Source organism: Streptopelia decaocto, assembly GCF_964273445.1.
Source record: "Streptopelia decaocto genome assembly, chromosome: 11".
NCBI classification, from domain to species: Eukaryota; Metazoa; Chordata; class Aves; order Columbiformes; family Columbidae; genus Streptopelia; species Streptopelia decaocto.
Window position 1 is genome coordinate 9,346,072 of NC_138666.1, and position 23,046 is coordinate 9,369,117.

The window sequence follows — 23,046 nt, forward strand, 5'->3', positions numbered from 1 at the left end:
TGATCTTGTAAATTCCTGTAGTCTGCATAGTTTTAAGGATCATTAAAATGAAAACACTCTGCCATTAGAGCCAAGAGAAGAATCTATACCACTTATATGATAATACTATGAAGCTCCACAGAGGTTCATGAAATATGGATGTGCTTATATGTGACATACTCTAACTTAAATTTGTAATTCTAAGTAAAGTAACTATCTGCAAAACACACATTCATTCAAAAATGTTCAAATGGTGAAGACTTAATTTGATTTCCCATAGGTTAGAACTTTATTATTTTCCTGTTATTGTGGCATTTTGTTGTGCTTGTTATGCAGAAATTCTGGCATTGAGTCTTCTAATATTTTATTGATAGATGGGAGGTTGTTGAGGTTCAGCTCTGGGTCATTTTCTGCTTCTCCCTTTTCTTGACAGCTATCTTTTGTGTAAGATTGCTCTTTAAATATCAGATTCTTTACATCAGAAACTGCAACTAAATTATACATGCATATTCTATACTTGAACATGCACCACACGTGTAAATTATGTGGCATTATTACTATTTGATAATTATATTTTTACAGTTGAATGATTTTACATGCTCATAGATGTTAACAGCAACATATACAACACAGTGTCCAAATACACTGAAAATTAATTTCTTTTGCAAAAAGTTTATAGACTAAGGTTACACACATGTTTAGCTTTGAACACTGTAGTCTTCAGTGAAACCTCTTCCAGTATGTGAAAGTTAGCATGGGCATAAACCTTTATGGGTCTGCAGCCTAGAGCCTGAAGGCATTAAATGAAAGGAGATGATCATAATGAGAGAATAAAAAAAATATACCCTGAACTGACAGAGGGTTAGGGCAAAGATTAAGAGACTGGATTTACCATTTATTGAGTTTATCCAGTTGAATTATGGCTTCAGGTTGCAACTGTTGTGAATTGTCAAGTAAGGATACAAATTCATGGAAACAACCCAGAGTAAAATGTGCTTTGTTAAAAAATGAACTGTAAGAGATTGAATAAAAATAACAGTGCCTTAACTCTAAGAGGCTTGTTGGTACTATCTAATTGCTTAAAAGTGTCATGTTTTTGGAAAGGAAAGAAATGCTATTGGAATGGCCAAGAGAGAACTGGACAGATCCCGCTGTGTTGGTGGCCTCGACCCAAGCGCTCCCACTGGCACCCCCGGCCTTTGGCTGCGTTCCCTCGGTAGCAGGAGCTGCAGCTCCAGCATGAATTTGCAGTCCAGCCCCAACATTGCAAATGTTGAATGCAAAATGCTGCTGAACATCCTGGGTACAGGGTATTGCACAGGCTGAAAGGTCAGTCTTGAGGAGAATTGATGCATTTTTAGGAATTTAAATTCTGTACCATTTCAAGATACTTTGCCCAGCAGGGGCTCTCTGTAGCACAGCTTGCTGTTGTTGGGCTGCCCCATGGATTTGGGAATGATTAAAAAAGTGATAGTGAAGCCTCTGGCTCTTCCAGTTGCCCAGCTGGTGCATGGGGAGTTAGTAATAGATGGACCACATGGGATGCTCAGCCTTGCTTTTGCTGATGCTTCTTTTCATTGCCATAGGTGACACATTAAAGCTTTCGAATACTGTATCTTATTCTCAGTGTGGATATTTATTGGGGGTATCTGCTGGAGAACTAAACCCAAATCTCCTGTTGTTCCACCAGAACCCTGGGGCCAAGCCTTGCCCTAGCAGAGGGTGGTCTGTAATTGCACAGATAAGAACCATCAAGGGCAAATCAAAGATAAACCCTGTTCCTGCAGTTTGATACATTTATAAACACTTCTTTTTTTTTTTTTTTTTTTCTTGCAGCATTTAGGACAAGTGTCTAACAGTCTATTTTTCCTTGGGTTGATTTTTTTAAAGTCTGTTTCTCCCCAGGAAGTTGAATGGATGAGCAAGAGTTTGATATTATCTGCCCCTTGCTGTGGAAAATGTCAAAGGCATGCCATGACAAATGCCACTGCTCTCCTCTTTCATAGGCAAGAGCATCAGTTGCCAGTCACACACGAACTGGCGGTGTATGTTACCAGGGAAGTAAAGCTGGCTTTTACCCAAATCCGCATTTGTGGAAGAAAAAATGCCTGAGCATTCCTTTGTGGCAGAAATGAAAACCAAGATCAATGACTTACTCTTTTTAAGTCTTATGTGCAAGGTAAAACTACTCTTTCACTCTGTGATAATGTCAAGTGGAGAGAAATATACACCTAGTGAGGTCATGGTCAGTTCAGGAAAAATATGTTAAAGAATAAATTGCCTGCCTTTTCTCTCTGTGTGTGGTGGTAGGGGGTGGTCTTTTTTGTAAAGGAAAAGAAATTAAATGGATGATTACCGTATCTGGACTAAATATAATGAAAATTAAAAATTATGGGAAATTTTATCTATTTATTTTTAATCAATGTGATATTTCTACTCTTTGCTTCCTGGCTGTTCTAGCTCTTTGGTGAAGGCAAACTGCTTTCTGTTATGCTCAACACAGTGATTTAAATGTTGTCAGCTGCATTTTGCGGTACAGCACCATAGCTTTCCTGGTATTTACGGCAGTGTGAGGGCAAAATATTAATGGAGCCACTATGGAGAAATGGGAAACCAGGGGATACTGTGCTCTGGGGGCTTGGAGGGGAATTTCCCAGCTCAGATATCTGCCAGGAGATTAGTGCCATTGCCCACAAGTTATGAATGGTAGTTTCTTATTGGGAAAACCAAGAATCCATCCTGAAGGTGCTAAGTGGGTGAGAACCATATCCAGATCTTCCAGAGCTTTAACCACATCAGAGTGGTGGTGGAGATCCATGAGGTGCAGCAACTCAGTCCAGAGCCAAGGCCGGGGAAGAGTCAGCCACTGCTTTTGCCCTCTGTACCAGAGATGACTGTGGCACAGGGCACGGGGCTGCCTCGGGCAGTGTTTGCCACCTCAGATGGCCCCATCAGAAGCAGTGGCAGGTAGCTTGAGGATGCTGCTGGACACGGCTGGTCCCATACACAGGGCAGCATGTACAACTCGAGGTGGCAGCTGCTCCAACAGCTCCCTAAAGTCTGACTTGCCACCCCTGGCTATTATTTTAGTTCATGAAGAATAGGGAAATACGAGAACAAATGAGGTAATAATATTTTGAACAAAAAACCCCACCCACACCTGAGGATTTGCTTAGAAAGAGCTTTTCTACTTTGACTTCACATCCATCCTTAATCTGAATTTACTCTCATGTGTATCACAAGCACTGCTTCTTAATAAGAGTTTCCATATTAAGTAATATTGTGTGATACGTACTCCAAGTTTTTTTTCCTTTGTAGATAAATCCTGATTTTGCCTTCAGTTTGTATATCCCTGCATTTAATTTAGACTCTTAAGTAATTTATTAAAATTAACATTGGGTGAGATCTCCTTTCTTGGGCCTAGCACACAGCACAGTATTCCAGTTTGGGCATCCAAACTGCTGCTATGGAATATATAATAGGTAATAGGTGGCTGAAATGAACAGTTTGCTTTCAGTGTGTTGATCTGTTCTTCCAGCCTCGTGCACCCAAGGTTGAAATTTGGATCCGTCAGAGAGGAGGTTTGCCAAACCATTGTTAGCTTGATTACCTCTTTATTAAAATGACAAAACTGGTAATTAGAGGAAAGGTAGTGCTTACAATCTATCTACCTTTTATAACAGGCTGACTCTAGAGCCTCACAAAATCCTACTTGGAAAAGGAATGCAAAGAAGTCTGGCTGTGAGCATGATCGAGTATAGTCCACACTGGCTGAAGGACAAACAGTGGTGTAGAAATTTGGAGGGAAAACAGTCATTAGGGGTACTTTGGGAATTAGTGTTAAGCCTCATTTTATTTAATGAACTTGAAAGATGGGTTAAACAGCGGATGAATGCAAAGTTTTTCTAAGTTGTGAAGGGCTGCATCACTGTAGAGAAAAAGAATAAATGGAGGGGGGAAAAAAGAGGAGGAGGGGGAAGCCTAGACACTATAGTAGTGAAATCCAGGTTGACATAAGATGCACTTAATGCAACTGCAAAAGAAATAATCTAAGAGGCAGACGATCATTTTGGGGGAGGGAAAAAAGGGATTTAGGAAGCAGTAATGACTTCAGGCAAAACTGTGGAAAGCAAAATGCGTATAATGTTGCCATGCAGAGCAGGAGCACAGAAAAGACACCCTGGTTTAGTGCTCTTTGTGAAGTGTCACAGATAGATCTCTCTTTATTGCCATGGAGGAGGGCACCATTAAAATATTGAGGACATTTTGTCCTGAAGGCTGGAATTTTCATAAACGCTGTGTACTTGCCAAAACCTGCTTCCCGGGAGTTTTTCCATTGATTTCAATGGGAGTAGATTTGAGCCATTGCTGAGATCTTTCTAAAATTGACCCATAAAACACAAAAGACACTGACAAGTTAATTTGGCCTCAGAGGAAGGCAGCCAGAATGATTAGAGTGATTCATTTAAAAGACAATATTAAAATAATTGACTACATGTTGGCTGCACGGATGTTTGGCTAGATAACTGCTTAAGCATCGGTTACCTATGGGCAGCACCAAAATCTGTGGTGCTAAACATGGATCAGGAAGGTCTAAGGGGGGAACATCTGGAATGAAAGCAACTAAGCCAAATAAAGGTTGAAATTCAAAGCCCTTTCCTAGGATGAAGGTCGGCTGAAAACTGTTCTTGAAAAAGAAGTGCTAGATTTTTAAAACACAGTGAGTGCCAGGATAGGGGTCTAAGAAGACATTAGAGGTAAAGAGCACTCAGTTGGTAGCTCGGTGTTACTGAGTACAGGTGGAGAATTTGGGACTTATTTCTCTCTGACAGATTTCCTCAGAAGAGATAATAGCCCTCGTGGAAAATAACTGGGTATGATTTATCAGTACAGCTGGAAACTGTTCAGGAGAATCTGAATGCAGGTGTTTAATTTAGCTTTCATCTGAGGGTCCACCAATGAACACACTGTTAAATATGACATTTTACATTTAATGGCAAACCGCGTCATGCTGCTAAAGATTTTCAGGGCTGATTGTCATTAATGCCCATTGGTACAAAAGAGCTCTGCAGCAAGCAACAGAAAAATGATGCTTTTCCTGACGTAAGATTAATAGTGTAAAACTATGTCAGATATTGCTTCCATCAAATCCATCACATAGAGGTTACCTGAGGACATTAGAGGGTAAATTCCTGGGTTTCATTAAAAACCAAACTAGGATAGCGTGATACTGAGACATTGAAAATCGTGAAATCCAAGTGGGGGAATTTCAGTTGTCTTGTTCCTCAGATATCTAATTTTGGTTTATTATATATCTTTATTTGATATTTCATATCCTCACTCCAACCCAAATATAGTGAAATTTGCAATGCAGAAAAGGTCACTGTGTTAGTACAAATGAAAAAATCGCTACTGTATTTGTTAGCTTTAATCTACGATCTCATCCGCAAAATATTTTATTCATAAATGTGTATCTGAAAATCTAGAGGTAGTATCTACATAAAATCTAATAATAAACAGCTATATAAAAATATCACAAGATGAAGAGGTGAAATAAATCTTTTCACTGATAGTCTGAATTTTAAAAAATAATTCAATCAGCTCTTTTAAATAAATGTCTTGGCAGCGAGTTTCAGCAACAGATTTAATGGGCTTGATGTATTTCAGTGGACATGCAGTGAGCCTGGGTATGAGGAAGGGGGCATCTGCCTAAGATTCAGCATTGCCATCCTCGAGCACTCAGATTTATATTCTACTCTTAAGTTGCAAATAATTTTTTAAAAATCTCTTTTAAAAAATTATAAAAGGAAGTAGGTGATGTTATTTAACTAATGGGTTCTGACACTTCAGGGTTACATTCGACACCACCTTATATTTCTGTGATAATAACCAAATGTTGATATTCTTTCCTAATTCTTACGTGAGTGCTTGCTTTTTTTTTTTTTTTCTATATTGGACACAGGAATGGGAAAAAAACAACCCTCAGATACTGTCAGATGTATGCAATTGCTAGCTAGTTGGCAAAATGGAAGACTGGCCAGAAAATATGAAAATTGCAACTAGGTAAAAATGATTTGCAAACCACGAAAGAGAGAGCAGGGCAGCTCACAGGTCATGAAGATGCTTGACACAGTGAGTGGTTTGTGTTGGTTGGAAAGGGAGAGATTTACGTGCTGCGGGTGAAATCCCGCCTGTGTTTGGGCCACAGAGGACTGGAGCTACAGTGCCAACACTGTGTCACAACCGTGCATTGGTCTAGAAGGTAAATCACAAATGCCCAATGATTTTACAAGCCTTTCAGCACAGCACTAGAGTAATACCTGCCTCTTTTGGTAAGAATTGGTGTCTAAATACCACAATAGATTTCAATTCTTTGCAACCTTTGAGGAATGTTTTGCACTGATTTATGTGTGCAAAAGTTAGTTTTTATTGCAAGTCCTAAGCATTTGGAGACTAGTTAAACCTAATATAGAGTAGATTTTATAATAATAATTTTTAGTATAATTCTAAACAGCTTTTTCTGAACTATTAAAATTTATGCATTTTTTGTGCATAATTCATGTATAAGCTGTCATCCTATGATTCCATGAGAAAAGACTTAATAGAAAAGCTTCAGCGATCATGGGGCTCAAAATAAAGTCCTAAAAGCTGAAAGAGGAGGTTGGGCAACACTAGTTAGAGGTAATAATATTTTTTTTTCAATTAAACTCTCCCTAAGTTTTTTAAAGTTTGACTCCAAGTAAATTTGCGAGCAGTGGCAAGATCCCTTGGTGCACACAGGCTCCATCCTCCGTGCTCTGAGCCAATGACAGGCTAGGACATAGCATTGGGCTGGGGCCAACTTAAGCTAACAATACCCACGCAGGGACCAAATGTGGATTTATACTCATGGAGCTGTGTACATCTTGTATAGGAGATGCCTTATATACCGTGTGGTCAAAGCAGAACTCCATTATATATTCCTGCAATATTCTATATATGCACAGATAAACACATGAATGATGGTGGAATCTACATGAGCAGTCAGGGAAACATTTTAAAACAATAACATAGTTTAGATATGGGTCAAAATTTATTTTTGAGTGATTCCAGTGCTGATGTATGAGAGGCAATACACCATCTCCTTCCCTGCCTCTTTCCCGCCAGCAACTTTTTAAATGTAATGCATTTATTCCAAAATAAAATTTACAGCTTGCTAAACTTTTTTGTGTGTTCAGAATGCACCCAGAGGATGAATTTATCTGAAATAATCAATGTTCTTATAGCCAGTGCTGATTACTGTCACGTCACATTTCAGCACTGTATATAATTGCAAATAATTTCCTAGAGGTGTCACGGAAAAGTAGAAGATGCCTTTTGGTGTAGCGTAGTACCCATGGAATGTAAGATTAATGCTGTATAGGACAAGAATACAGGCAAAGACTCACTATCTTTTTTTTCTTTCTAACCTTGTTGATGTCATGAATATAAATTTACTTTTTTTTTTTTTTTTGAGATAATTTAACACTCCATTTAGTCATCCTTGGTAATGCAAATCATATCAATTCTGCTGCCAGACTACAAGGTGATCTCCATTGTATCCCTTGGAAATGAGAGATCCATTTTTCTTCATTTATTTTTACTAAAAGAATAATCTTTCTTTTTAAGCCTTTTGATAAGAAACAATTGAGAATTCCAGGAATTTCAATCAGGCAGTGAAGTTGGAACCATCCAAAAGTATTACCCTTCACTCCCCAGTTTTTCTGTCTGCCTCCTCACCCTCCTTCCCTCTCAGCCTATTTGCATAACATGATGAAGAGAGCAATAATAATTACAGCAGCACCAGAGGAACATAGAGAATATTGCAGATTCCTTGTACGAAGGCGCAATGCTGCCCTGTGCCTTTTCAAAACATGTGAAAGAGCATCTGGTGTCTTGGCGAACTCCCAGGTCTACCTGAAATGTCCTAAAGTTTCTTTTTCATGGTACTGTGGGTCGTCACATGTGTGAAGTCCTCTCCCACCCCCGTGTGGCTGCCTGGTCCTTCATGTCATCATCAGAACCAACAGAGGCGTTGATATCCTCCAGAGCAATGTGGTCCCCATAGTGTTTCATTCTTCTGAACCATAGTTTGTGTTACTATGAAGTCATAAGTTGTTGGGCACTAAAGGGAATAGTTTTTCAAATAGAAATCAATGGGAAAAAGGTTAAGAAGCTATGCAAAGTGTTTGTTGGTTTAATTTGGTTCCTTTTATATTGTTTTTTATCATATGCTTTTTCAATACTTGTGATTCTTGGTGACAACATCAGTTACAGGTATTTGCTGTGCCTGTGTTTATTCAATTCATGCCTCAGGCTTGTCCTCCCATTAAAGGCTACTGAGTCACAAAATAACTTAAAATGAGGAAATTCAGTATGGCATTTCGATGTTGCATTATACCTCTGCTCATCAGGATCAGTAATCACCATTGCTCAAAGCCTCTGAGGTCCTTTCCAGCCTCCCAGCAGCTCCATGGAAGGGGAATTGTCAGGGCAGGGCTCGCTAATCAAAGCACCAGAATAAACTCCTCTTGCCCTGCAGAGCAGCAGTGGGACAGCAGCTGATGTTGATTCGTGCCTTCCCATCCGTCTTTTCACATGAAAATATATATTTTCTGTTCATATTTTTTCTTCATTGAACAAACACAAAAATGAGAGAGCTAAATACATACCGTAAATTAAGAAAGACCTCAACGACTTATACCTTCATTGCATGCATCTGATAAACATGTATTCAGTGTTTCAGAGCAGGGAAGAAACCATATCCATAAGAAGTAAGATTTTTTTTTTTTTTTCCTCTTGTATATGTCCAGATGTCAAAAGAACCACAAAACCACTTGACTGTGCCCCTAAGCCGAACATAGATGAAGGGTTTTATTCTTCTAAGAAAGATTATCCATTTCAGTTGATATTTTGGTAGGTTTTCTTAAAATTCTTTAGCGATTCCCTGGTTAACACTATCACATCAAGACAGATCAGGTTAGTCTGCTGAATGAAATGCTTACAATGGGAAATTGGCTTTCCTGCAGAAGGAATATCCTTTGATGCCTGTGCAGGTATCTGACTGACAAACTCATTGTGAAGAGCTGTACAACCAATTTTTTCCCTTTAAAGTAAGTGAATTTTTATTGGGACTTAGACCAGGGAGCACATTTCTGAGTAAGAAATGGAGTCTGCAAGGCAATATTGCCAGTCGGCAAAGGAGGACGCCTTGACAGAGAGTCATGTGAAAGCACTATGACGAAAAGTGTCTATTTATTAATTAAAGAAAAAGTCTAAGTGTGTACTGAGATATTAGCAGAAATCACTTTCTTGGATCATTTCTGGGGGTTAATTTGAGTAAGCTTTTCTGGCAAATCTTGAGCAGAAATCTTTTATAAAATAATGGCTCTGGTGAAATTCTGATTTCACTCAGATGGAAATGGCTGAGAAATTTTCACTCCAGAGGAAGAGATACCAAAAATATCCTTTTAAAATTTTTGTTTCTGTGGTTTAAAAGCTGTAATTATTTTAAATACTTAATGGTAGCTCAGTGTCTATATTGGTGACTGTTCACTTTTGTTTGCCCTGTAAATTTATCCTATTAGTACATGTGTGTTGTGACTGTGTGCATTTATCTATGTTTAAAATACATATGGTATGGAAAAATATATATTTATCCATTAGAAGTTGCTTGTTCTTCTGTCTTTTCAGATGTCTTGCTGCCAGCTGCCTGTACCAAAGGAAGTGAACAGCTGAAACATTACAGCAGTCTAATTTTATGTCTGTTTATCAGGCACTGCTGCTTTGCTGTATATTTTCTAAAAGAGTTTATTGTCCACTAGGGCTCTTTTAAAGAGAGGCTTGGATACTGGGGACCTTAAAAGTGATGAAACTTAAATGCAAATCCATTTACCCTTTCTTCCATGCAGTATATTCTATTACCTGCACTCTGAAATGCAGAAGATAACTGTTATGGTAGCCTATTTTTTAATCCAACATTGGCTCTTTTGCATTAACTTTCTTATATTTACTGTTTCCAAATAAGATGCAAATTGCAGGATACAGAAATCACCTGGAGGCGGTTGTTTGTTCCAGGTAGAGTAGGATTTAATGTGCTTGGTCAGTGCTGTGATGGTTATTTTACTTTCATTTCATCTTTGCTAGAGGGCCTATTCCTGAATAATGGTGATGTCCCTGGATTTCAAAACATAGATACGGGAGAGGAGGTGCTGATAGGAAAAAGAGAAGGTGGGTATGAAATACTGAGGTGGGAAAAATATTTGTTCTTCAGACCAGCAGAATAACAAATGTATTTCTGGTCTCTCTCTTGACTCTTCGTGATTAATCTCCACAATTAGAACTAAACACTGCATCCTCAAGAAGAGATTCAGTCCTTGATTAAGAAATGCTTTTAACAGTCTGTGCTTAGATATAAGCGCGTGCTTAGTTCCAAGCTTGCCCTTCTTGCTGCTGGGATCATGGCAAGTCACCTCGAGTGTCTTGGCTGATAGCAGAAATAATAATTCTGTGATGCTCAGTTTTGTTGGAAAAAAAAACTTCTGGCTGTCTGGGGAATTTACATAATCAAATCCTAGGCCCATATTTTTAGTTTTAGCAAAGTTAATTAGGAAAAAGTGCATCACTAGTAGAGCTTATCTGTGGTCATGGTGCTTGTTGGGGCAATTTGCATAGAAGGTGTTTGTTAGGCAAGATGGGCAGGTAGACAGCAAGGTCTGCTCAGCCCTTTTTAGGTGCATTGTGTAAATGGTTTTCCATCTCTTGAATCACCTCCATGGTGCTTTTAATAACAAGGCTCATCACAGGCAACCTTTTTGTGCGGTCATGGGAATGTGCTGAGGCAAGCAAAACGCTGTATATCTACCCAAAGTGCTGTTCTTTCCATACGAGGTAGCTGCTAGTGTAGAGTTGATGCTTCATAAAATTCTGACATCCTGGAAAGTGAGTCCTAGATCTGTTTTATATGCTGTAGTAAAGGTGATCTTTGGAAATTGTTTGTTGAATAACTCCACAGTCTGCTGTACATCACTTTTATTGATGATAAGGAAGATGTCATCAGTATGGCTTGCCTTAGAGAGGAAGGTGGCAAGACATTGAGTTGGCTGAAAACATTATATTCTGCGTTAAAGACTTCAGTGGAAAGAAAATGTTCCCACTGGTACTCCTGGGTGTACTGGCTGCAAAGTTTATCAACATTCCCCAATGCTGCACAGGCCAGCAGATCATAATTCTGCAGCTAACAGGAGGTTCCTTTGCTCTTGTTTTAGGGCCTCTTATTTTTCAATGCCATTTGGCGGTAGTTTGCTGTGAATTACCAACTTTTGTTAGCAGTCCAGCCATGGGGATGGACATGTGCAGGTCTTTAACCTTCAAGCTCAGAACTGTGCCCCTGCCTGCTAAATCTGGTTAGGGTGTTTTTATGATAGCCACAAATTGTAGACTATTAGGGGAGAATGATTGCTTTTATGAGCAACGCAGGATCTCTCTCATCTGCCGTATGTGCTGGGTCATAAAGGGGTTACCTGTCTCGTGTGGGATTTACGTGGGCAGCTGCCCACTATGCTACTGAGAGCAGAAAACTATTACAGCGTATTATGAGAAGCAGTTTACGTATTAAATTATAAAGCATACACTGCTACTAACCAAGAACGCTTTGCAAATTGTCTCTCTCCTAAATCGGTTTATATCCACTAAAGTCATACAAACCAACTAAAAACTAATCATTATCAAGACAAATGCCTTCTTTCCCCTTCAGATGGATCTTTAAGCCTCTTTAAGCCTCCTGGAGTTTTCCCACCTTCAGCGGAAAAGTATTCCTGTAGCCCTGAGCATAAGGGATATACATACATACCAGATTTGTCATGTTTCTATAGATCTCTGGGGTTACAATCTCAGTACCAAGACTTGAACACACCTGTCTTATGCTTGTGCTAGGAATTGTAAGACAAGGTCATCTGCAACTAGGAAAATAAGGACTTAATGGCTCCACAGATCACCATTCTGTCTTATTATTTAGTACTTGGGCTCATAACTGCAATTCCTGGCTATCCCACACGGTCTTGTATGTTCTGTACTTCTAAATCCTATGAGTTTTCACCTTTTAGATATGCAAAAGACTGGTCCTTGAGACTGAAGCATTTTATAAACTCCTGTTAGAGGGCAGCTGCCATAACCTCACTTCTAACACATCTCAGCTATTTTTCTCTTTTCCTTTGGGTAACTCTGGAAAGAGAATGTACTTGAATCTTGAAAGCCCACAGCATTTATCATACCCGCATTTCATTTAATACCTAGTACTTTCTTGAGACATTTGCTTTCAGAGGCGTTTTCCTCCTATTTGTAGTTTTGATGGATTTTCAGCTTTTCCCATCCGTTACTGAAAATGGGAATTAACCTTGAGTTTGAAGATTCATAGTCTGGTCATTACAATACCCACAGCTTAGAGATCAGTCTTATGTGGGAGGGTGAACGCAGCTGTTTGCATTCCAATCATGACAGTGTTTTCCTGTAACTGTTGCCTCTGGCTGACAAAATAGGTTGATTGACATGTGCCCTGTGTGCCTTTACCTTCCAATGTAAGGACTAAGTTGGGGGTAACTTTCATGAGATTTGGGTTTTCTTAGTGCCACTTGTTTTGTGACACTGGTTAGTCTTTCAGTCTTTCCTTGGATGTTAGCTGTATGATGGTCATGAGTAAACAGTGAAACATGGCTGGACCACACAATGATCTTCCAGATCTGTTTATAGAGAAAGCCACAGCACTGTATAAAAATACATCTATTTTTTCTCCTTAACACCCTGCCCAAAGAAGTCTGGTATTTCTTCCTGCTGAACCCCCGGCTGCTGATGCTCACCATGTCAGAAGATCAGAGAAGATTATGGAAACTTCTGCTGCCAGTATTCAAATTTCCAAAATCCAGACATGCAGCAGTTACCACTCAGGTGGGACACCAGGGATTTCTTGAAATCCAGCATGTATGAGCCCTGTTTAAGTGCCAGTGTGCAAAAATGGGAGTTATTTCCCATGGTGGGAAGAGAGAAGGTCCCATGTCAGCATAACAGGAGCTTCCTCTAAAGCCACTGAAGGACCTGCTGCAGTCAAAGGGATGCAGCCTGCACAGAGCTGCTGCAGAAGGCTGACCGCTGCTGTCAGCAGCGATTAAAACAACATTTAAAAGGCAAAAACTTATGGCAGTGCTTAGTAAGTCCCAAGTTATTTGCTTGGTGTATTAAGAGACCTGCGTGTCAGATTTTATATTGGTGCGTGCACCAGAAGCATATTTAATGTGCTGCACACAAAGCGGTGATATTCTGTGTCTAATAAATGTGTGTGTGTGAGTATTGATATATGGCACTTGGTGGTGTGAGGAGCAGCTTTTTTTTTTTTTTTTGCAAATGAGACCACCTGTTCCTCTTTCTCTGATTTGACAGGTTTTAGTCTCTTTTCTGCAAGTGGGCGGACAGTTGGATTTGATTTACTGGATACTCTCCTCTAGTGTGATTGCAGCATAATTATATCGATAATCAGCTCCGTTTGTGGTCAAAGTGTTCTCCAGCATACACACACTGACACACACACACATATAATCCCAAATCGTAACACGTTTACAAAACGTGTCCTGCTTTTTGTTCAGAACAGTTAGGTTATGTGATAAATACAGATTGATTTTTAAGAGCTTGTAGCTGTTACTCAATCGACCGAGTGTGTGTGGTACATGATAAAATTTACAGTTACGCTTTGTAGGTATTTCGTCAGGTAAGACTTGTCCTTGTTAGAGAAGTGTGAAACATTGGACAATTGATTTATTTATTTTATTTTTTCCTAAATTTGATTTGCAGGTTCATCTGGAAAATGGGAAGGAGACTAAATAGAGGGAGGGTCTTGCTCCATGGGCAAAGAATATACATTTTCCATCAAAAAGATTGATGAAAAATTATTTTGGAGAACACAGTTTTTTTCACTCATCTGAAGACAGTTTTTTCTATTTGCTTAGCCTTTGGCTGTTTCTGTTATTTTTGAGCTTCAAAACAGTACAAAGGCAGACATAATTAGAAACACCATTTAATTTTTAATAAGTATCATTGGAAAGGGTTCTTTATAGTTTGGGTTTATTTGGGTTTTTTTAGGTAGTGTTGGGTTTTGATTTTATTACTTTTAAACAGTTGCTGTGTTTGCACACTTATGGATTATCAGTTGACTGAGACTTTTACTATGGGAGAAAGTTGTTCTGAGCATTTAGTCTGGCTTTAAAATGCACATAGCAGTTTGCCATCAATGTTCATAAAATGTGTGTATACTTAAAGACAGGACAAGTGCATTGGAAATTTGATGGAATCTAGAATAGGTTTGTGCTGGATCGGTTATACCATTAACATAAACCGTTTAAATTTTTTTGGTTTTTTGGACCAAATAGCCGCTCTTGTTGAATGTTTGAATACTCAAAGCAGGCCACCCTCACTGCTCACACTGGGCCTGTTCCTGATAAACAGCCAAGGTTAGAACTGTAGGTCCAGTCCTTTCTCACATCCATGAAGTTAAATAGACCCTCTCCAACTTGCACATATATTGTAACTTCATCAGGACTGACAGTTTCTCAATGATCATATTTCTCTTGCTATCCAGCTGGTACCTTGCAGTAATGAGATTTTGTATCCCTTGCACTTGCAATGTTTTACAATGACCAAGCTCTACCAAGCCAAGTGTGCAAATGCCAGGGTTTACCCCGCTGCTTGGTGCAACGCACACCAGTCTGCAAGACCGGGACAGACCAGTGGCCATTTCGCTTTTGACAGCACCAAAAACAAGGGAATATCTCAACCTTAATTAATTGTTGTAGCAAAGGCTCCCTCTGCCTTCAACTCTCCGGTTCTCTCTGCGAGGAAATGCCAGGTGGCAGGGTGGGGATGTCTTTCTCACCAAGAAAGTCTTCATGAGCATCCTTGGCTCACTCCTACAGCCTGGCAGATCTGGAACCAAAGCAAGTTAAGATTGCATTGATTTTCTTTGAGGCTGAAATAAATGGCCTGATGCAAAACTGAGCAGAAGGAAGGAACAGCATTGCTGGTTTTAATGGCTGGCCAAAGCCAGGGTAGCAGAAGATGCTCCAGAGAAGGCTGTGTCTTTCCCCTTTGCTGTGTTGGGCAAGGTACGGAAAGCTGGTCCTGGGCAAATTCCCTGCACAGTGCCTTGGGTCTGGAAGTATTTAGTGCAGAAAATAAATCCTAGCCAGCTGGAGTTTATAATGTCTTTCTGTCCTCTTCTCCGAACCCTCATCCTTCCTGCTTCATGGGCAATATCCCAAAATACCTCCCTTGGTGAGGTGACACTTCTGAGGCTTGTGCCATCACCACGGAGAACATTTCCAGTAAGTGAGGCAGGACTAGGACGGTTTGCTAAAATAGAAAATTTAGTTTTACTGTTGATTACAATGAAACCTGGATATTGCATAGTTTGAGTTTTGCCTTTGTGTTCTTCCTCTTCAAGGCAATTTTACATTGTGCATTGCAGTCCACCAGCAAACACCACTAATTGTAACAAATCTGACACTTGCAATCCATGTCCTCACTGGTACCATCCTGTATGTCATCACACATTGGGTAGGACAGAGGAATAATTCATCAGAGCAGTAGGAAAAGCTAGTTTCTTCATTTATGTGCTGGAGGGAAAGAGTAGAAAGGAAACTTGCCAGGGAGGAATACCTAATATCTTGCTCAGAAGTCACCTTAAAGATGGCATACATCATTAATAAAATAAAATCTCATTTCTTATCAATTTTCTGGCAGTTGTGTAGTCTTAAATAGGTCAAGCAATAATTATAATATTTGTTTTGCGAACAGGAAGGTTAACAAAAAAATTCATTTCAGGTCAAAAAACCCAAACCAAACCAACCAGCCAAGCAACACGCAGCAGAATTCTTCCCATCTCTACAAGGAAAATTTCTCAAGATCTTAAAAGCATCTTCAAATAAAATGCATTGTAAAGTCTGCAGTTCAAATGAGCTCAACTTTTTTACATATAAAAAGCTAGAAAATATTTGCAGAGACAGATTTGTCTGAATGAAGTCACATTTCTGGTGGTAAGGGGACCAAAATTCATCAGAGTCTAGTTATAAGTCAAGTCTTCAATTTGAGTTTTGTTATTCTAAAAATAATGGAAAACTCTAGGAAGGCCGGAGAGTATTCAGTGTGCACATGCATGTGTGTATTTAGGTAGGTATTTAATAAAGGCAAGTCTTTATCTTTAAAATTCCTATTTGAGTAGAGATTTAACTAGACCTTTGGCTTCTTCATTCTGTAAAAAAGCAACATGTTAGCATTTTATTGGTGAAACGTGCATTCCAAGCAGAGCACGGCATTTAAAATCCCTTGGGAACCTTATTTGATAATTTTCTTCCTGATAATGCTTGTGTTTATCTTGTGTAGTTCTCTTGTTGTTGTTTCCTTACTTTGCCTGTGATTTTATCTACTCAACAAACAAATTGTTTTATCTATTTTTATGAACCTGTGCTAGAGAATTTATTTATTTATTACGGTAATTGGTCCAGAAGAAGAGCAAGAAACTTCCCTTCTAGACAACCGAACTTCAGTTAAGCCTGTTCCTTTCCATAATTTCATTTATTTGTTTCTTTTTCTGTGCAAGCTGAAGGTGGGCATCAATTCTTGCCTCCTCCAGCCTTGCTTCTGCTCGTGTCACCCTTCCTCATGCAACCCATCTGATACCCTGCAGGGTCCACCTCTGGGAAGAAGTGAGTGTCTGCAATGGGTGGAGGTGGATGGACAGTGGGGATGGTTAAACTACAAGGGTAGACCAGATCGGTGGTCCACACTGCTTCATTTGATCATAGAGGCAATAAAGGAATGACTAGAAGTGTTCGTTTCACTTCTGATAAAGAAGGATAACTGTAGCCCATCCACCTTCACCTACAGAGATTCATCCATCATTGATGACTTCTACTGGATATGACCAATTGTGCCCAAGATTCAAATTGTATGGCCTTGGAGAGCTGCAGTTTTTTAAAATAAGGCAGATTCTTCCAGTTTTTCCTATGTTGCCCCACTTAGAGTCACTATTTCTGCATCTGAGGCTCTGGCATCGATGTCCACATAATACAGCCCAGCCTGAAACAAGAACTGAAGGCAAACCCTATTTCTATTAATAGCTTTAATGATTAGCTTCTATCTACAACATACAGCTAGAAGAGCCTTTTATTTCAACCTTCCCCCTCTCCTTTCTAGTAGCTACTGTGGCTGTTGTGATGCTCTCTAGGAAGAGCATGTCTTGCATGTGAAGTGTAATATCTAAGCACAATAGAATCAGTTAAAAAAAGAGCTGCAGAACTTAAATGTTGTCCTGTCACCCGTTTTAGAGTTTCATATTGTGACCATTGTGGTGTGTGTAAAGCAAATCAGAAGAACAGACTGTGGGAAACATTTTCTTGGTAGTGTTCTTCCAGCTGTAACACAGCAAATAAATTGCCAAAAGCAATATCCATGCTCTGAGCTTAATATTAAAGAGGAGGTTATTTTTAGAAGTTTTACCTAGAAAGTGCAAACTTTAGCAGCGCCATGGTGCACTAGCGAATTGACTGTGTATTTTGGAAAGCGCTTTTTGTGACAAGTGCAGATAAACGTGTCCTTGCTGAACCTCTGTGATCTGCCAAAGCCTCTGCAGCTGGGGTCAGGCAGCAATGAGCAGCTCTGTTCTGCTTGCAAATCATAGAGTGATAGAGAAACCATGGACTTTCTGAAGAAAACATATGGGGATGTTATCCTGCCTGATGATCGTGCTGACTTTCCATTTGCTTTGTTTCTGGCTCAATGCTCACCAGCATTCCCCAAGCAGCGGTGCCAGGCACTGGCACAGAGCTGCCCTGGGGACAGTGACACGGACAGTGACATGATGCTTCTCTCAACACAGTCCAGATGGAGTAACTTGAATTTTTCCCAAGGCACGGACAGCCCAACAAGCCACAGCAGCAGTGCAGGGGGAACCCAGGCCACAGCACCTCTGTGTGTGCTTGGCTCAGGTTGTATTCAGAAGTCCACATATAAATAGTAAAATCCATCATTTTGGGTTCTGCAGCTAGAGAAGGCAAGTTGATATTTTTGGGGAAAGGATAGCAAGCAGGAGGCAGCAAAGCTAGGAACATGGTTCCTGGATTTCTGTAATGCCCATTAGCACAAGTCAGCAAATTGATAAGTAGCTTGGGAGAAAAACAAGAACTATCAAAGCGTGTGTGTCTGTACAGGATCCATTTCTTCTCACTGTGGCAGCTGGTCTAATAGAAGCTGATACCTCTGCTTCCACCTGTGTTTCTCTAGCCAGAAAACGTGGGTGTGAGTGTTAACTGTACTGAAATGCTGGGTCCTCGTCTCGTTTCGGTGTCAGCCACTGTTGTGTGACATTGGACTTCACAGGTTGAACTCAGGGGAAGACCAATGTGGCATTTAGCAGATGTTGGATCCAGAAACTCTAAGAGCTGCTGACTACTTCAGAATTGAAATTTGTCTTCATAGCCCTGTTGACAGAACCAGTGTCAAACTAGCAACCTTCCCTAGGAAGAAATAGTTTTTACAAAAAAAATTACTGATTAATTAAACCAGATTTCCAACTGATTTTTGGCAGAAGACACGTGAGGATTTTTGTACATTGCTGTTACATCAGATAGAGGGTGTGATTTTATTTTATTTTTTTTTTCCTTCACACGCCTATGTGTCAGAGCTGGGCTAGCAAAAATTCAAATATAGACCAAGCTTAAGAATGCAAGTTGTATTTTACCATTACTTCTCAGGCTAGAAGTACGGCACGTACAAGAGCACTTCACTTCCACAAGTAGCAGATGAAATGAAACATCCATTTACTTTTCATGCACAGAAATGATAATAGCAGCTGGAGAAAGGAGATGACAATTTATTTTGAACTCCAGTCATTGCAGCGTGGTTATTGCAGAGTTAGGACCAGCTTGTGCCTGTGCTGCAGCCAGCGGGTTTTACAGTGGCAATTTTGCCTGTAGATTGTCTGTGTGTTTGTGAAATGCAACTGTGTCAAAAAATTATCTCTGGACAGCTTATGGGACAGGTCCTCAAGTCTGTAGCACCTTCTCTTCAACCCAGCAGCTCCATGTGGAGCTGTGGGTCACACAAGCTGTACTCTCCCATTTGCTAACTGGAACCAGTCCAGCGTTAAATTGTTAATCCTGACCGTCAATCAGGTTTCTCTCCTTTGTTTTACAGATCCTGATTAAGCATATATTTGAATTCAACTGTGTCACTATTTCCACTGAAATAAAATAACAATAAGAATAATAATAAAATTTTAAAATCTACTTTCAGGTCAAAAAGCGAATCTTGTTTTATTGCTATACTTGATCCCAACCTGAATGCTGGTGTCTGAGGCATATAGCAAAAGGCTTTAATGGAGCCATAAACTTAATCTTAACTGTTTAGCATGCTCAATGAGTCAGATCTTTGTTTCTTGTTTAGTCTTGAGTCAGGCAAAGCTCTCCCTGAGCTCTGCTGGAGCTTTGTCAAAACTTCAGGACCTTGCTTATAAGGAGTTTCCTTTTCCTTCCCTCCCTGTGCTGTGCTGTCCCAGTGCACCCACCAGCCACCCATCTTCACAATCCCTCCTCAGCTCACTGGGAAGCTCATCAGCTCCAACCCACCGCTTTAGATTGAGGGGAAAAAAAGAGAGAAAAAGGAAAGGAAATAAGGCAGAGCTATATGTCAAATCATCTGTAGAAGCCCTGGAGCTTTTTTCCTCTGGTTTGTGATGTTTGTCTCCTTGTGCTGAGGGTGCTTTGAGCAGGGACTCGGTCTCCCTCCCTGGTCCATCCCACCAGGCAGGCTTGCAGCAAAGAGCAACACAAATTCCACATGGCACCCTGCCCCTGGAGGGACTTCCAAGACTTTTTGGTTTGTTGCTAACAAACTGCAGCCCTAACTCCTAGCAAAGGGGCTCATTCCAGGCAGGCGCCAGGAGAAGACTCGGAGCGATCCAACTTCAAACGGCAATGCTATTAAAGCAGCTGCTCTGTGCATCAACTCAAATAATGTGCACTTTAAAAATGCATCAAATAGGTAAAAAATAAACTTCAGTGACTTCATGCTGTTGTTTGAGGAAGGCAAGAGGGAATTAAAAATCATTAAAAGGCAAAAACAAGTTCATCTTATAGAGATATAAACTGATCGAAGAGGGAAAGGTAAATGAACAGAGACCTTGAACAGAGACTTTGTTCAGAAGTTGCAGGAATCTGAACAGCAGGTGAGGTCCCCAGGCTGCTGCAGAGATGTGGTGACCTTGGCCAAGGCTTTTTGCTTTTTTGCTGGGCTTCTGTTTTACCTGGATGGTCTTAGGTATTCAGGCTGCAAACTCTTCCCAGCTGGGACTGTCACTATGGATTCATATAGTGCCAAGCAGGAAAGGTCCTAAGTGATTCTACATTTCTGAGTACTTGATAGAAAATAACTAATAAGGTCTGGGGTTAATGCATGAAGATCAGCTATTACAGGTGATGTGAAAAGAGAGTACAGCCTGCACTGAAAATTTCTATCCAGAAGTCCTATTTATTTATTTTTTTAATATCTACAAGGAGCCTAAGCCATAGCTGAAAAACGGCCACTTCTGTAAAAATATGAAATAGCTGTTTTTACAACATGCAGATGTTTGGACAGGATATGAAGAATATTACATCTGATTGAAAGTATAATAGCAGCAGAGGTGAGCAAGATGTAATTACTCAAATTGTAGTTTGGCCAGGACACCAAAAATATCTAGTATAAAATGCCACCACGTTGTTGATTCCTTTCAATGTCCAGGACATGTATCTAACAGCTCCTCCAGAGATGGCACCTCCCCCAGCACAGCTAACTCTCCATCAAAGCACAGGTATAATCAACTCAGCTAATTTTGTGCAATACTTTCAGTTTTGCTTAACAGCATCCTCTTCCAAAGCTGTCTAAACCCAGGCCTATTAGCTTGCAAAAGCTGCCCAAAACAATGTGGATGCATGGACGCAAGACATCCTTACATTCAGGTACCAATAAGACATAGGGGTTTTAAATCCTCACTTTTTCCATGGGATGGAAACATGTTTCTTGGATGGACTAGCCAAGAAGAGGTGAGTGGTAGTGATGTGCATGCATTGGTTTTAGGATTTAAGAAGTGCCTCCTGGGAGGTGTCCAAGGTCTTCTCCCCTTCCCTAGCTGTGGAACTCCTGCAGAACTCCTCTGTTTGAAGGTTAGCTAGGAGATCTTGCTTCAGTCAGAGGACCAGTCCTGAAGCCACGAACTGTAATCGGAGCAGGATGAATGAAGGAAATCACCAAGGAAAGTTAAAAAAATAAAAATTATAAAAAAAAAAAAAAAAAAAAAAAAAGGAAGGTAGTAAATAGTAAATTTCAGGTTTTGACAGACACTTCACATTCCTTTCATCATACCAAACTTGCAGGGATAACTAATGGTAGGTCCAAAGCCCTTCTCATCTCTCCCTGGGTCACAGGCAGTTGTTCCTTCTTTCCTCCCTTAGAGAATGAAAGGGTTTCTGCAATAAGAAATCATTCCCTGAACTTTGTAGGCTGGTTTTCATATGGTCTTTTGACACCTTGTTCTCACTGATTTCTACTTCTGGTGGTATTATTCATGTAAGCAGACTCTCTTTTAAGAGAGTAAGGATTTGTAAGAGTAAATTGACAAGTCCTTTCCCAGGGGAAAAAGAGAAAAAAAACACAACCTTTTTTTTTTTCCTTGCTAGAAGTAATTTGTGGCTCTATATTTGAAAGCTGCTTTTTACTGAATATAAAATTACTGTAATCCTGAAATGGTCTCCAAAGTGCCACAAAGTTGTATTTAAAATGTATGTTAATCTTTACATCACATATGGCCTTCGTGTTTCCTGCTTTTGCAATTCCTTTCACTTCTAAGAATTGTTTTTCATTTACACCTCTGTGAAAACAGAATCAATTCCCTCATACACACTGTTGCATATTCTTTAGAAAGAATATATTGATTGAAAAACCTTCTACCGGTCTTATTAATATCTAAGCAGTATCGACTATGTACAGTTGTATGTACCAGTTGTATATGTGGAAAGCTCACAAAATAACAATATCAATAATGTTCTGCAACAGAAACAATCATTTTATAAATAATGAATGTGCTGTATTGAATTCTACAGGTATTTGGGGCCCTTTTTTACTTTTACAGGCTCTGTGTCCAACTTTGACACCAATATAAATAAAAAATAATCTGTTGCATTCAATGCAGTCACATGCATGCTAGAGCCAATATAAGAGAGCCTTAGAGCAGTCGTTTGTCAAATAAGAAAGTAGGACATGGCATAAGTACCATCTGTGGAGAGTGATTCATAGGACAAGAATGCAGCATAATCAGTTAAATAAATACTGCCCTTGTGTTTTGTAGTCTAAATGGACCTTACTTGAGCACAAATCATCGTGCAAGGTCAAAGTAATCGCAGGGACACATGGAATTTGTTATTCTGATTCCTAGAACTATGAAGAATCAACTCCGTTTTAAACCGGAGAAAATCCAGAGACCTGCAGCTATTATTTTCCACGTAGAGCAGGATCTTAATTTCTGCTGGGAGGGATGCGACACAAGAATCTGGAGCGCATCTTAACAAATTAACTGACCTGAAGATGTGAGTTTTGGAGAGAAGATATCTAGCAGCTGGTGCTAACCCACATCTTGGCCATGCTGGGTCACCATGGGGTCTGGGTAAGCACACAACCAGTGCGGAGAGGTTGGCTCCCTTTGCACAGCTAGCTGGATAATCTCCCATGACACTGGATGGATGTTGGTGGTGTACAGAAGTTTCTAAGAGTAGTTTAAACCCACCCCGAGCTCTCAAGCCATGGGCGGGTTTGTTAGAGGTATGGATTTGCTGATGTTTTAGGAAGCCATAGGAGTGTCCAAGGTCTTAGAGGTGGAGATGAGGGGACTCCAGGAGGTGAGGTGTAGATTGAAGGCACCTCTCAGGCTGGTTCCTCACCTGCTGGGGGGGATGTGACCACCACACATTTGTCGAGCCA

The 23,046-nt window shown here is 40.0% G+C and overlaps 1 protein-coding gene across 10 annotated transcripts in view; it reads left to right on the top strand.

The window, feature by feature from the left end:
- LOC309444520 (uncharacterized protein) overlaps nt 1-23,046 on the top strand; it is a 107,997-nt gene that overhangs the window by 23,921 nt on the left and 61,030 nt on the right. For 9 of the 10 annotated variants that reach the window (XR_014185063.1, XR_014185064.1, XR_014185065.1 and 6 more), the window contains exon 2: nt 10,144-10,227. The exons of the other annotated variant lie outside the window; for it this stretch is intronic. Coding sequence is in view for 5 of the 9 variants with exons in the window: in XM_082062398.1 (XP_081918524.1) it covers nt 10,144-10,227 (84 nt within the window). In the remaining 4 variants the exon portion in view is untranslated. The remainder of the gene's footprint in view (nt 1-10,143; nt 10,228-23,046) is intronic. 10 annotated transcript variants of the gene reach the window in all.